Source organism: Raphanus sativus, chromosome 9 (genome assembly GCF_000801105.2).
Source record: "Raphanus sativus cultivar WK10039 chromosome 9, ASM80110v3, whole genome shotgun sequence".
Lineage (NCBI taxonomy): Eukaryota > Viridiplantae > Streptophyta > Magnoliopsida > Brassicales > Brassicaceae > Raphanus > Raphanus sativus.
Genome location: NC_079519.1, coordinates 5,433,318 through 5,448,912, shown reverse-complemented (window position 1 = coordinate 5,448,912; position 15,595 = coordinate 5,433,318). Strand labels below are relative to the sequence as shown.

Below are 15,595 nucleotides of genomic sequence, written 5' to 3'. Positions count from 1 at the left end.
TTTCTGGTTTGGATTCGGTTCAGTTTCGGGTCGGATTTGGTTCGAGTCATGTCGGATTCAGCAAAAAAAAATCCAAAACACAAAAATACCTGAAAATATTTAATTATCCAAAATCTGATTCTAAAACATGAAAGTACCCAAGATTTAATTAAGTGCAGTGATTTTTCAACAAGGTTGCATTAGTATTACTTTTTTTTAATCTAATGCAACCGAACTCTTGTCGGTGTAATTCAGATCGCTATTCAAATCTCATTAACAGAAGCAAGAAAAAACCGATGACAAGAGGCAAACCAAAATATTTTAGTCCACATGCCATTGTGATTCGATCAGATTTGATATTGGATTAAACTGAAGTTAATGATTTTTTTTTGGAACAGTACCTGATTTTTATGATCTTTTGTAAACATTATGCATATATTCTTATAAATATTAGAGCATATCAGCATTATGATCTTTTGGCTGATTATAAGCTGATATAACCTAAGAGTTGACTGTATTCATAGGCATACATCATAGAAAAATAATGCAATAGCCATATTAGCATCATGAATCTTTTCCTTGCTTTGAAAACATGATTTTATAGCTGGTTGTGTCTGATTTTTTATAAGGAAATTGCACCCAATATACAAAACAAAAACCAAAATTCACTAACTAAATTAAAACACCCTCTCTCCTTACTTTCTCTTTCTGTTTCTCTCTACTCTCTCTCAAAATCTAATTTCACTTTTTTGGTTATTTATCAAATAAACCCTTTTTATATCCCTTTTAAAGTATGAGTTTACATCTATACTGACCTTTTTCTGACATTGAGGCACACAAACTTGAGTAGAACCTTCACCTGTCATCGAAATCGCGAAGTTGCCTATTTACTTCTCCCTTATTTTTTGTTTTTTTGCTCTATCCTCATTTTTTTCAATAATTTCTTATTGCGTGTTGAACTTCTAGAGGAACCTTTTTGCATCAGTTTGTTCTTCCTTCACTCTCGCCAAATTTTGTTTAATTCTGTTGAATTTGGTGAAATATAATTTCTAAATCACTCTTTTCCATTGCTAAGTACACAGCAAAAAAAAAAGCTTAAACCACAAGCACGACAAAAACGGATCACCTATCTAATGAGAAGCAAGAAATAGGTGATCATTTAAATTTGAATTTTCAATTATTAAATTTTGTAACACAAGTGATCATTTAAACAAAACAAGTGATCATTTAACAAAGTAAGAAGTATATAAAAACAATACTTGAGAGACGTCAAAAAAGGACGAGACAATATTTTATTAATCACACAAAACCTATTTTTACTTTAAAAGAAAAGAATTTAATTGTTTATTGACAAAATTTTGGGTTATATATACGAATCAGGACGGTTCATTGGATCGCCGGTTATCGAATTTTTATCGGTTTAACTTTAGTTAGGTTCTGGTATTAATCTAATCTGAATTATTGTCCTCTTCGCGGTTAAAATCGGCCTGACCATCGTTCCAATCCGGATTTATAAACTCTGGTTAAAAGTTTTGCTTATCATCCAGCCATGTTTTTCAGTTCCACGCATTCGGCGACCTTTATGGATGAATCGGTTTATTCAACTAGATTTGATGTTTCGCAATGTGTACGTTTGATATTCGGTTCATGTTTGGATCAGTCTTCGGTGGGGCTTAATTTTTTGGGTCTAAAAGCATCAATATCAGCTGTCATTAGAGCGTCCATAGGAGGAGGGGGAGACCACAAAGGACGAAACAAAGAAAGACAAGGGAGAAAAGTTCCTTAGATAAGGACGTCCTTGCTGCTTCCTCCGCTTGTTTTGTGGGCTCCACGACACGTGGTGGTCTATCATTGATTCACTTTTAATTTTTTTTTAAAGCAGAAAATTTATAAAAAAATAGTTTTGGAGGACTTTTTTTGGTCCCACCGATAAAGATGCTCTAAGGCCATCTCCAATATATTACTCCATATCTTACTTCAAATTGGTGTAACTCCAAAATGGAGTAGGATTTTACTCCAATGTATCACTCTATTTCTTACTCCATAAGAAAATAGTCACAAATGATTCCTTTATTATTTAGTGAATAATTATGAATAGTACATTCAATTTATAAGAATTTAACAATTAATCCAAGTACTTTATGTTTCCAAAAATTTCATAAAAATAAATTTTATTTAAATTAAATATTTATCATTAAAAATACAATTAGAGTTTTCTTACAATTTTAATTGGTGCAATTTTCTAATTCAAAAAAGTTATGCATTAAAAACATTTTAAAATGGATTTTTTTTCGTTTTGTAATTTGAATTACTTACATGATCTAAATATTTGTGCATACATCAAGCTCAAGAAGTATATATGTTATCATCAAAATGTTGACCCACAAGATAAACAAATTCATATATTTCACTTGAACAATACTTCACCGATTCCGAAAAATAATTTACTGAATTATTAAATCATTTATTTTATAATATAATATTATTTTATATAGTTTATGTTTTGATTTGTTTTTTAGTTTATGCATGTTTTATGTAAAAATATTAAATAATAATTTGTGAAATGTTTTATTTTGTTATTGTATTATTTTAAATATTATTTAAGTATAAAATAAAAACATTTAAGACTAAAAGGACTATTCATAAATTAAAAGAGTTCAACTTCAAAATGGAGTAATGTATGAGATTACTCAATAAATGGAGTAACCCTAACCATTACTCCATTTTGGAGTTGGATATAGAGTGGAGTTCGAGAAGATTTTACTCCAAAATGAAGTTTGAAGTCAAAAATGAAGTTTGGAGTCATGCATAAACTAAAAACAAATCAAAACATAAATTATATAAAATAATATAATATTATAAAAATAAAAGATTTAATAATTCAGTAAATTATTTTTCGGAATCGGTGATGTATTGTTCAAGTGAAATATATGAATTTGTTTATCTTGTGGGTCAACATTTTGATGATAACATATATATACTTCTTGAGCTTGAAGTATGCACAAACATTTAGATCATGTAAGTAACTCAAATCACAAAACGAAAAAAAATCCATTTTTAAATGTTTTTAATGCATAACTTTTTTTGAATTAGAAAATTGCATATGATGAAAATTGCACCAATTAAAATTGTAAGAAAACTCTAATTGTATTTTTAATGATAAATATTTAATTTAAATAAAATTTATTTTTATGAAATTTTTGGAAACATAGAGTACTTGGATTAATTGTTAAATTCTTATAAATTGAAGGTACTATTCATAATTATTCACTAAATAATAAATGAATCATTTGTGAATATTCTTTTATTGAGTAAGAAATGGAGTGATACATTGGAGTAAAATCCTACTCTATTTTGGAGTTACACCAATTTGGAATAAAATATGGAGTAATACATTGGAGATGCTCTTAGAACTTAGACCCATTTAGGTGTTTGTAAAAATTTTCAAACATTTTTTTTCGGTTCTGAATCGGTTCAATTTTAATATTTTATATTAAAATTACTTTTCGTTATAATTCCATTTTTATCTGAAATCCGTAAAAAATTTAACCAATTTTTCATATTTATCTTTAATTTTATAAATAACTAAAAATAAAATGATAATAATTAAATTATGTATTTTTAAACTTTAAATTTGACATCTAAAATTTCATGCTACTTGAGAATGTTGCAAAAATAATGATGAAGATTACAAACAAAAAATTTAAACTAAATTATAAATTAAAATATTGAAAGGGTGTAATATTATTTGATATTCATGTTTTTAGGTCGCATAGACATCAGCTCCTATCAGATCTATCCGGATTGGTTCTTTCTTGGTTCAGCGTATCATTTTTTGTTTTGATTTTTGACGTCATTTGGTATGGAAGAATTTTAGATCCATCTAGATACTTGTAAATTTTTGATACAATTTCAGATAGATTGAATAGGTTTAGAATCAATTCCAGTTTAAATTTTCGAATCCGAGTAAAACTTCCAGACCTAACCACGTCATCATCCATCCTTGACCGAGTAATCAGTTAGGCAAGAACTTCTCGACAAAGAATGCAACCATTACCTAGTCCATTCAGTTTGTTAAGTTGGGCCGGATAAAAGCAATTTAGAATACCCAAGCCACCGTCACCGGATCTCCGACCCTGAGATGTCGCCGTCTCTCTCCCCCGCCGGTACGTAATAGGCGATTGTGTTGTGAGAGTCCCTAGTGGCAAGTCCACACTTCGTCCACACACGTTTTTTTTTAAACTCCCGCGAACACCTCAGGTGCAAGTCCACACTTCGTCTGCTGCAGAGATATTTTCGTAAACGCAAACGTCTTCTAGTCATGAAGCTGTACGCAAACGCAAACATCTTTGCTTGCAGGTTGGTCATTTCTTCTATAAGAAGTTGCTGTCACATTTATAAGTGGTCAAGTCTAATAGTATTACTTTGTCGTCATGGTTTTATTCCTTGAATGTAGAGTTCAACTCTTGAATATTTATTAATAGTAATCACATAACTCAACAGTAGCACAACAGAAAAGTTGTTTGTTTAATTGCTATCGATTGAAATAAGCTTCTCTCTTATGTCATTCTAGTTATGAATATATTTATTGGATATATCATATATGTCCACAGCTTGATCTCATTTAAATCAACTTGTATATTTATTTGTATATATAATGAGGAAGGTTGTACTCTGCTTATAATATTGTTCCTTAAAATTTTAGTTGTTTTCTATTGATTGTGAGTTGTAACATTCACAAACATAGAAGGAAACACTGTGACGAAAGAGAAAGGTAAAAGAAGGAAAGAGAAGAGCTGTAGTATCTTCTCCATGAGACAGTTCAAAAGAAATTGAGGGACTACCTTGAATCTTGGCAGCTTTTTATTGGCCTAAATTTAATTTTATTTGAAATTTAATTTTAGTTTAACTTATGTTAGTATTGTATTATGAAAAAAACACATCTGAGATAAAGAACTTTATCACTGCGGATGCTCTTATAAATTGGAAATATATGTGTTCAAAAAAAAAAAAATTGGAAATATATAATCACATTTGTATAGTCTGGAAGTTCACATTCTTTGTTGTTAAGAGTGGCACTGAAATGGTGGTTGTCCAAGAAAGTTGACCTTTGACAAAAATAAACAGCGTACCATATGCATATTATATAGAGAATGTTATTCCCTTCATGTTACTCTGTAGTATCTTAATGTCAATGAGTGTATCTTGCGCCTATAGTTCATACCGTATAGAAGACTTTAGACGTGCTATATCCATTAACTTGTTAGTTTCAGTGATTGACCTTATGACTCACGCCCGATTCCTTCAGTTTATCAGAAACATAGGCTGCAGCATCACTATTAACCTTTTCTTCTCAATGATAATTTTTTTGGCATATTCCTCTAAAATAATATGAAGCCACTTTGTTTACCAATTTCTTTTTGTTTTGTTTGTTCTGTTCTGTTTTTTTTTTTTTTTTGAAACTATTCTGTTCTGTTTCATGGGACTCATTTTGTCTCTTGATTAAGACAAGACAAGAGTTAATAAGTTATACTAGATTTTGACCCGCGCTTTTAAAGCGCGGGTTTATTTTCCTTTATTTTTTTTTTAAATTGACAAATATTTAATAAATGTCATATTTTCATATATTTGTTTTTTTTTATAAAAGACTTAAGCTTTTTATCTTTCTTTATCGTGTTTCATTTTAAATGAGTATAGGCCTAATCACAATATCCGGACCCGAAGAACCAACCCAAAACCGACCCAAAAATCAGGGTCCCGAACCCGATCAGACCCGGGGTAAATATCCGAATAAATTCTAAATTGCTATATCCGAAGAACCGATCCGAACCCGATCCGAACCGAGAACCAAATGAGTACCCGAAGATACCCGAAATGTGAATATATATCTAAAAATATATGTTATAATTATATTTATAATTATTTTAATATTTTAAATTAATATCATAAGTTAACTATAGTAGTCATTTTTAGTACTTTTGAGTATTTTTGGATAAAATATGATAGTTTGGATAAAAGTTTATCCAAAAAAACTGTATAGAATGGATATTTTTGGTTACTTTTGGTTACTTTTGAGTAATTTGGATACAAAAAATTGAACTGAATCGGATACTTTGGTTACTCTGAGTATAAATAACCGAACCCGTTTTAGATATTTTGGTTATTTGGTTATTTTTCAGATTCTTATGCATGAGAACCGAACCCACCCGGATCCGGAAAGATCCGACTCGAACTCAATCCAAAAAAAATAAAAATTGAATCTGATTTGTTAATCGGCCCAAATGGCCCAAAAGAGATGATGTGGGCAATGGGCTGGATTTAAAAAAAAGATCCAATATAGATTTGTTATTAATATTACTTGATTGCCCTTAATGAAATATGCAATGTTATTAAAGAAAGGGGTATTTTTAGTAAAAAAGCCAATAGGATCCTGCTTTAATAGTATAGATATGAGGTCCACCTTTAAAAATCTACCTAGAAGAAGTTGTAATGTTCCTGTTTTAATAAGATAGATACCACAAAGATTCTTCCAAAAAGCAGTCGTATATATATAAATCTTTGGGTCTACGGAAAATATAACTGCTAACCATTTTCAGAAGAGAGAGAAAATTTTAAAAGCAAAAAGAAAAATAACGACCACTCTTTTCTTTTCCCAATGATTCGAGGAGCGCTTTTGAGAATCATCTGGTTGACATACTGTGTTTGCATGTCATTCCAACAAGAGAAGATGTTCGTCTTCAACGGCTTCGACAAAGGAGACCATCTTCTTCACCTACAGGGTGGTGCAAGAATCCTCCCAAAAAAAGATGTCCTGCAACTCACGAATGCAACAACAACGCAAATGGGTCGTGCTTTCTTCGACCAGCCTATTGACTTCAAACCATCTGAACCAGTCTCGTTCTCGACACATTTTGTGTGCGCGCTTGTCCGTGTAGCTGAGGTTGGTGGCCATGGCATGGCGTTTTTTGTGTCTCATTCCACTGATTTCAAAGACGCCCAACCAACTCGTTACTTCGGGGTTTTCAACCCAAATGGATCTGCCTCCACACGCGTGTTGGCTGTTGAGCTTGATATAACTCAAACTCAAGATGTGCTCGACATCAATGATAATCATGTTGGCATTGATGTGAACAGTGCGGTGTCTGTGGTTGCTGCTCCCGCTTCTTATTTCTCGGACAAAGAAGGTCGGATGATAGACCTGAAACTTGTGAGTGGCGATCCTATCCAGGTTTGGGTAGACTACGAAGGAACAACACTCAACGTTTCAATTGCTCCTCTTCATAACCAGAAACCAAGCCGACCTCTGTTGTCATCGACATCCATCAATCTTACCGAGATTGTGCAAGGCAGAAGAATGTTTGTCGGATTTTCTGGTTCAACTGGGTCAAGCGTGGTCAACCAGTACGTACTCGGGTGGAGTTTTAGCAAACACATGGCCTCGCTGCAGAAGATTGACATCTCAAAGCTTCCCAAAGTTCCTCATCCTAGCAATAAAAATAAGTATAAATCTCTGATGTATGATGTTCTGATGAGTTTACTAGCTTTATTTGTTTTGGGGCTTCTCTTTGGAGCTTATATGTATAGGAGAAACTTGTACACTGAAGTAAGAGAGGAATGGGAAAATGTGTATGGTCCACTCAGGTATTCCTACAAATCTCTATACAAAGCAACCGAAGGGTTTAGTAGAAGTGAATTTCTTGGGAGAGGAGGTTTCGGTGAAGTCTACAAAGGAACACTCCCTCGGAGCATAGAGATGAGAGAAGTGGCTGTGAAGAAAGTAGCACATGACGGTGAGCAAGGTATGAAGCAATTTGTCGCTGAGATTGTGTGTATGAAGAGCTTAAAACACCGGAGCTTGGTTCCACTTCTTGGGTATTGCAGGAGGAAACATGAGTTATTATTGGTTTCTGAGTACATGCCAAATGGTAGCCTTGATTATCACTTGTTTAATCATGATAAACCGACTCTCCCCTGGTGGAGAAGATTTTCCATTCTCAAAGACATCTCGTTAGCTCTTAGTTACTTACACACAGAAGCTGACCAAGTTGTTATACACAGAGATATCAAAGCTTCTAATGTTTTGTTGGACGCAGAGTTTAATGGAAGGTTGGGAGATTTTGGTATGTCCAGGTTATATGAAAGAGGGGCTGATCCAACCACAACAGCTGCAGTTGGGACTGTTGGTTACATGGCGCCTGAGCTTACAACATTTGGACCTTCCACTGGAACTGATGTATATGCCTTTGGTGTTTTCTTGCTTGAAGTAACTTGTGGGAGGAGACCTGTGGAGCCTGGCTTGCTGGCTGCAAAACGTTTTCTGATCAAATGGGTTTGTGAATGCTGGAGAGGGTCCTCTTTGCTTGATGCTATAGACCCAAGGTTGACAGATTTCTCATCCGAAGAAGTCGAGAGGGTTCTGAAAGTTGGTTTGCTCTGTGCAAACCTTGTTCCAGATGCAAGACCTTCCATGGAACAAGTGGTGCAATACTTAAACGGAAACTTAGCGATGCCCGAGTTTTGGCCAGATTCTCTCGGAATTGGAGCTCTCACTCCAACTGCGTTTTCACAGCTTCATTCACTCTCACTGTCTTCTTCCTCACCCAACAACTCAATGTTTATTACTCATTCACTCCTCGACCGGAGTGGACGATGAAAGTTTCTAACAACTTGCCTTGTCATATTTGGCCTGTCATCGATTGTTTTTCAACCATTCTGTTCAATACTTGTTTCATTGTATACTCAACCCATGCAGTGGCTGATCCAGACAAATTATTTGACGGGGCACAATAAATATATTTAGTAATACTAAATTAATAATAATAGAATTTATATTAAAAATCTGTATAAAGTAATATTCTTACTGTTAGTAACTAATAATGTCAGTTGTAGAAAATAATAAAACAAAAGAATATTATTAATAATAATATATCAAATTTGTGGAAGCTCTCTTAGTCTACTGGTATGAATAAAGATTTATTAATGTTTCTACACCAGAAGGTCTGAGTTTCGAATCCTAGCAAATGCGAAATTATGCGAATTAATGGAAAGAAGACTTACAAGAGATTCTAAAGCATGGCGCAAAAAATACTGTTAGACGTGGATCCGATAGAACAGGACGGCTCAGATGATACACTCATGCGTGAATCTTCATAAGACAAATAGAATTGTCGGCTATAAAATCGTCTGTAATATTCTCATAGTTTGTAATAACATAATTATTCAGCGTTAAAAAAAATAATATATCAAATCTAGGTGATTGCATCTGACCTACAGATAACAACAGCTTACTCCTAAACCAAATAGCTGACCTAAAGCAGTCGGGGGCACGTGTTCCCATTCTCAACACTGTAGATCCGCCCCTGAATCCATGTTCATTAATGTCATTCTCTAGAAAAGGATGGATCCTTTGTGAAAAACTATTGTAGCTAATTTAAGGTTGTTATAGACGTTATAACATTTTGTAAGAAAACAGTTAGAGAAATATATAAGGACTTAATTAGACCTCAACGGGGGTAATCAGTATTTTACTATCAAAAACAAGTTTTTTGTTGTACCCATACTAAAAATAGTTTTGGGTACCCTTTTAAGTGTAAAAAGAAATGATGAAAATATATTTAACATGATTTGGTGGAACACCTCTAATAGAGAGATAAAATATGCTAAAGATAATATCAAAACCAAATTTATACACTATAATTTAGTAATGTTAAAGTATTACATATATGTTTATATTATATTTGGTTTTATAATATTAAATCGACTCTATCTTAATATATATATATATATATATATATATGATATAATAATAATTTATATTTTACGATAATTTTTAAGACAATCAAAATTACTTACTGTGATAATTTCTGAAAAAATTGGCAGAAGATTCAAAAATATTTATATTATTATTTGCAAAATGATTTGTTTGCTCTCACGTTTGAATTTAGAGCGTTGAAAATCTTTATTATTCTTAATAAATAATTAGGTTATATTTATTAATATATAATTTACCATAAATTAAAAACAAATTTCATTAGTTTGGTATTCATCATTATCTAAAAGATTATATATTATATTTATCTAAAAATATTTTACATCATATATTTTAAAAATAAATATAATTTATGTATATATGAATATTTTAAGTTTATTTTACGTAACAAAATATATTTATTTGAACATTTTAATACAAATTTAATATTTAATTAATTATTAAATATTTTAAAAGCATGAAAATAATTTTATTTTAAATTTTTTGAATATATAGTATTCTGTTTATAATTTTTTAAAACTGTTAAATCCGCAAGTGCGGACAAAATACCTAGTCTTAGGTAAAAAGACATCTTGAGATATTATTGCTTTACCATATCTCTTTTTAACTAGCTTAATTTTTATTTGTGATATATTTCGACTTTTCAACTAGTATAGAAATATAGAATAAAGTTAATATTATTATATTAAAAATATACTTGTGAAGACATTTCAAATTCTCAATGATAAAAGATCTCTTAAAAGTACGTATGATTATTTGCAAGTTTAAACTTTGTAAAATCTCTTTTCAATCTCCGTAATGGAGTAGAACAAATCACTTACTTAAACTCTCCTTTAACTTGCTTCAACACTCTACCAAATATATATATATTGCACTATTATAATGAGAGTTGTCAATAAAGATGGTAAGCAATATACATTCGATTTAAACATAACAAAAAAAAGAGAAATCAATCAAAATCCATTTCAAACATATGAGGGAAAATATTGAATCAACAAACTCCAGCTTGCCCTGTTTCGAGGATTGCAAAAAGACAAAAGTATGAGAGTTGCGAAACAAAAGATCAACACACAACAATGTACATGTTTCTATCTTTTATATTTGTTTTTGTTAGAACATGTTGGAAAACCGAAGAGCACTCCCGCAATAGATTTCACATTTGATGATCACCTGAAAACAAAACATGAACATGGTTCAAATGATCAGCATCCATATTAACTTATCAGATGATCAAAAACACGTAAAGAATACAATTTACTAAAGAAGAGAACTTGAGATACAAAGAAATATAAAATTAAGCGTTGACATTTTTGGAATCTAGAAGAATGGATTATACCACATGCGAATGAATCTTATATGCAACAGAAGAAATAGTATGAACGAAAATTAAAGGGAGAAACTCACGCTTTCTCGTTGACCAAGCACCACGAGTCCTTTGATGATTTGGTTCAATTATTGTGCATGGCAGTGTGATAACATTATTCAAACAGTTTAGAGATCAGTGATTGGATTGCTTATACACACGCTTAGCATATGAATCTGCTGTGGTAACATTGATATTCAAACAATACACATTTGAATGATAAGTTTCAAATAATTTGTTTTTAAAAAAACTTCAAATTTCTAATATTATTTTTAGATTTTAGGAATTAAAAATAATCTGTGGATAACCTTAAACGACTAAATACACTGAGGTACCAAATACTTAACTTTCCAAAATGAGCAAGAAAAAAAAGGACTACAAACCAAATAACAACCAATCATGTTGAGTCCTATTTCTATATGTGTTTCTTTATCTTAGGATAAAGATAAACAAAATATCTCTATAATATTATTTGAAAATTCAGTTTTCTATGTGTCGCGATCACATTAATTCTCATAATGGTTGATTACATTGATATTTTTAATGATTAAAACTATTATATATAAATATTATTATTAAATTTTTTATTTAGTTTTCTTTTTAAAAAATTTCAAATAACATATATAATAAAAATGAAACATTTATAAAGTTTAGGAAACAAATTCAACAACGAAAATATATGTATGTCAAACAATAATTAAAAGGAGAATATGAGCAAAGGAGAAGCTGTCCACATCTGCAAATTAAATTGGCCAATAAGAAGCTATTTTTGTGCCATGTCATGCGCGTTGGACCGGTCTCTTTCCTGGATCCGTCATATTTCTATTATTAGGCCCAGAAGCCCATTCCAAATCAAACCCAAACGTTGTTTCATAGTTCGATCAACTCCTCCTCCCTTTGTCGTTTACACTTCTGCAAGGGAGAGGGAGAGTCGATCAATCGACACACGACTCCATCACTCTGCAATCAATCCTTGGGAGCTCTAATTTATGGTTTCTTTTCGCCTTTTTCCCTCAAAGTTTATTTGGTTTCCACTTCTAACATTCTCTCGCATTTAATCAATCTCATCATCTTCCAAAGCTGTTTCCTCTTTTTTTTTTCATTACTATAATCGAAACAGAACAGAAACCCCAGTTGATGTCTTCATCCCTTTACTATAACAAGCAAACCCTTTTCTTCTTCCCTCAAATCAATTCTTTCTCTAGCTTTCTGAGGAAAGAGTTTGAATTTATCGATGTGTTTGATAATGGAAGCGGTGGATGATCACATCGACGACGGTGGTGTTTTAGTTGCGCCGTCTAATTTTTCGAATTTTGGTTTCCTCTCAACCCTCAATCTTCGTTCCATCATGTAAAGTCGATTCCTTTATTCATACTCTCAATTAGGGATGAACAACGCTACCACTACGGAATCGGAAAGAACAAACTCTTTATAGTTACCAGCTCCAACAATGGCGTCACATGTCAGGGAGGGCTAGGCTATCTCTCTTTGGAAACCCCTTGCAGCAACATGTCAGCCATAAAAGGTAAGGTATATGGAAACCCGTTTTCCCTTTTGTTTAAAGCATCAAAATTGAAGCTTAGATTTTGTGGTTATTCTTCTTAGCTTTCTTAAGGTTCACACAGCCAACGTAGAGGAGAGCCGGGTGCCGCAAGAACTGCAAGTCAGACTGTGCGAAGAGATGTTCTTGCTGGTGACGCAGCTTCAGAATCCCAAGGTATAAATAACATCTTATATACGAACCATATTTTTAAAGTCTTCTTTATGTCATTTTGTATCAAGGCTTTAGTTAGACTTGCTACGTTTGCTTTATTCAGGAATAACTCTCAGCAACGGGTCTTCTCGAAGACAATACCTTGACGGAGCTAATATTACTTTCCTTCCGAGGCCACTAAAGCTATTGTAAGTTAAATTTGTCATTTTTTTTTTAATTTTCTGTGGCTTAAATATAGAGATTGATCTCTCTCTTTATCTCTCTTGCAAAAATTGTTGATTTAGTTATTTTGTGGCATTTTACGATTTCATTGCATTTTATTTTATAATTTATGTGGCTGTTTATAGAAAAAACTGTTGCATTTTACGATTCTGTTTCGTACCTTGATTTTCTTTTGTATATATTCTCACTATGATTTCTTCATCGTTTGATATGCTGATTTGTCTTGTGTTCTTTGTGTTGCAGATTTCTCTGCATCTCTTCCTATTTGATTTTTAAGTTTCCATTTTAGATGTCTGAATCTCTGTTGATATTTGGTTATAATATGAAACTGGATTTGAAATACGTTATGTTTCTAAGTTCTTAGATGTCTGAATCTCTTTATTCTCGGTTTTTAGTGTCTTAGTCTTTTTTTTTCCAATCAGTATGAACGAATGTCAGTAGTTGTAAGGGATGAGGAAGGGCAGATTCTTCTACTGTGCAAAGGAGCTGACAGGTTAGTATCCAAACCGAAACAACTTTAAGCATAAGACAAGACATGTCTCACCTTTGTTTCCTGTCTTTTACAGTATCATCTTTGAACGGTTGGCTAAGAATGGGAAGACATACTTGGGACCAACCACAAACCAAAAAAAAAGAATACGGAGAAGCTGGTCTCCGTACACTTGCACTTGCTTAGAGGAAGCTTGGTGAGGAAGAATATTCAGCTTGGAACTCTGAGTTTCAAAAGGCAAAAACTTCAATAGGATCTGACAGAGATGAGGTGCGCTTGAGACAGGAGCTGATATGATTGAAAAAGATCTTATTCTTATAGGTGCTACTGCTGTGGAGGACACTCCAGAAAGGGGTATGTATTATTATTACACAGACGCACTAAGTTCATGTCTTATCTTGCATATATCTAAACTGAGTTTCTTTCATTTGGATGTAGGTCCCTCAATGCATAGATAAACTTGCTCAAGCTGGGCTGCTTCAGATACCAAGACTGTTATTGTGTAGATGCAGAGACATCGACCAAGGCCAAGAAGATAGAACGAGAGTGATAAATGCAAATTCTGAAAGCTTTTTTTTTTGTCAGCTTCTGAAAGCTAATTAACGTGTTTGAGTATTACCATGTTATTTGTTTGCAAAGATTGTTTCACACAATGAGATTTTGCTACCTTACCGTGATGTGTACTTGTGTTAGCGTTGTATAGATGTTTTTGGTACTTAAACTATGGAGTTTAACTACTTAAACTATGGACTTTACATGAGAGGATTTCTTATATCTGCAGATACACTGATCGGGCCAGACAAGAGTTTGTCATTAACCATAACCACTGTATTTATTGTTATCTGTGTCATTTTTTACTGTTATTCACGGAAGGAAGATGCAAGTCTGGGTTCTCACTGCACATCCAATATTGCCACATAAATTTTTATTATAGGCAGCAGTGTTTAAATCATAAAATTGTTTAATGAAATGATGTGTCTTATCTATGAAATGCCCCAAGACACGTTATGTACGTAGTGGATGGTAAAAAATTCCAAGACCTTTACCCAAACCAAATTTAAAAGTTCACCAAAAGATTTGATTGAATTGGTGCTTTTACACAACCTGCAACTAACAGAGTTACAAACACTAATACGCCACAGCCACCATAGCTCTCAGACAAGTTCAAAAACACCACAAACCCAAAATATAGAAACTCTTACGGTATGGCAAAGCAGAAATGTATGAAGCAAACCTCTTGCCTCGACTTATATCAATGCCTTATAAAAGTTAATAAAACTTGCTTCTACATTTTCAAACAAAAACGAAAAAGGCTAGATAACTACAAAAGAAACAAACGGCCTGAAAGAAAGGCGATTGTAAGAACTATTATAAGTTTGTGTATGTGAATAATGAAACACATAAAAAAGTGAAAAAAAGAAAAAAAAAGAGAAAAAAATTGGATACTGAAATTTTTGAATTGCGCAAGACAACATCAAATTATTTAAAATTATTTTATAATTGTCTATAACTACTTATATATTTATAATAGATTCTAAAATTTACATATTAAAATAAACATACTAAATATATAATTAAAATTAAAATTTAAACAAAAAATCTGGGCGCTGCCTGGAACCAACCCTAGTATAATATAATTTCATTAAAAAGGAAAGTTCACAAAATATAAAATTTCATTTAAAAATATTTTAAATAACATAAAATATACTTGTGAATTAATAAAATATTTTTTATATCTATATTTTCTTAGATGAAACTGTATATATTTGTATACAATGTGATTTCATAATTTTAAACAATACAAAAATATATATTTTTCAAAGTAATAGAAATATTATTATATATCTAACTATTTTCTAGAATGATTACATAAAATAATTAGGTGACACAAACTGATATATGTTTGATTGACTAAGAATAGTTTATAATTAGTTAGTATTATTGAAATGTTTTATTTATTTTTATATTTGACTCTATCTTTCAATTACAGCAAAAAATTATATTATATAATATGATACCTAAAATACAATCACACAAGTTTGCAAACTGCTTATTTCT

General features: G+C 31.9%; 1 protein-coding gene and 1 long non-coding RNA gene across 5 annotated transcripts; both read left to right on the top strand.

The window, feature by feature from the left end:
- Positions 1-6,631: 6,631 nt before the first annotated feature.
- On the top strand, positions 6,632-8,632 carry LOC108826596 (L-type lectin-domain containing receptor kinase I.7-like). Its single transcript, XM_018599977.2, has one exon. It carries the CDS (start codon positions 6,635-6,637, stop codon positions 8,630-8,632), a length of 1,998 nt encoding a protein of 665 aa, XP_018455479.1. The 5' UTR covers positions 6,632-6,634.
- Positions 8,633-12,000: 3,368 nt separating this feature from the next.
- LOC108824155 (uncharacterized) lies at positions 12,001-14,280 on the top strand. 4 transcript variants are annotated; one of them, XR_001945170.2, is made up of 7 exons: positions 12,002-12,427; positions 12,497-12,636; positions 12,717-12,828; positions 12,929-13,013; positions 13,470-13,540; positions 13,614-13,891; positions 13,976-14,280. It is a non-coding gene; the product is annotated as an uncharacterized LOC108824155 (long non-coding RNA). The 4 variants fall into 4 exon arrangements; XR_001945168.2 differs by having other exon boundaries at positions 12,001-12,636; positions 13,291-13,540; XR_001945169.2 differs by having other exon boundaries at positions 12,002-12,641.
- The last annotated feature ends 1,315 nt before the right edge of the window (positions 14,281-15,595 follow it).

Coding starts and splice junctions, on each gene's coding strand:
- LOC108826596 (XM_018599977.2), top strand. CDS start 6,635: ATGATTCGAGGAGCGCTTTTGAGAATCATCTGGTTGACATACTGTGTT.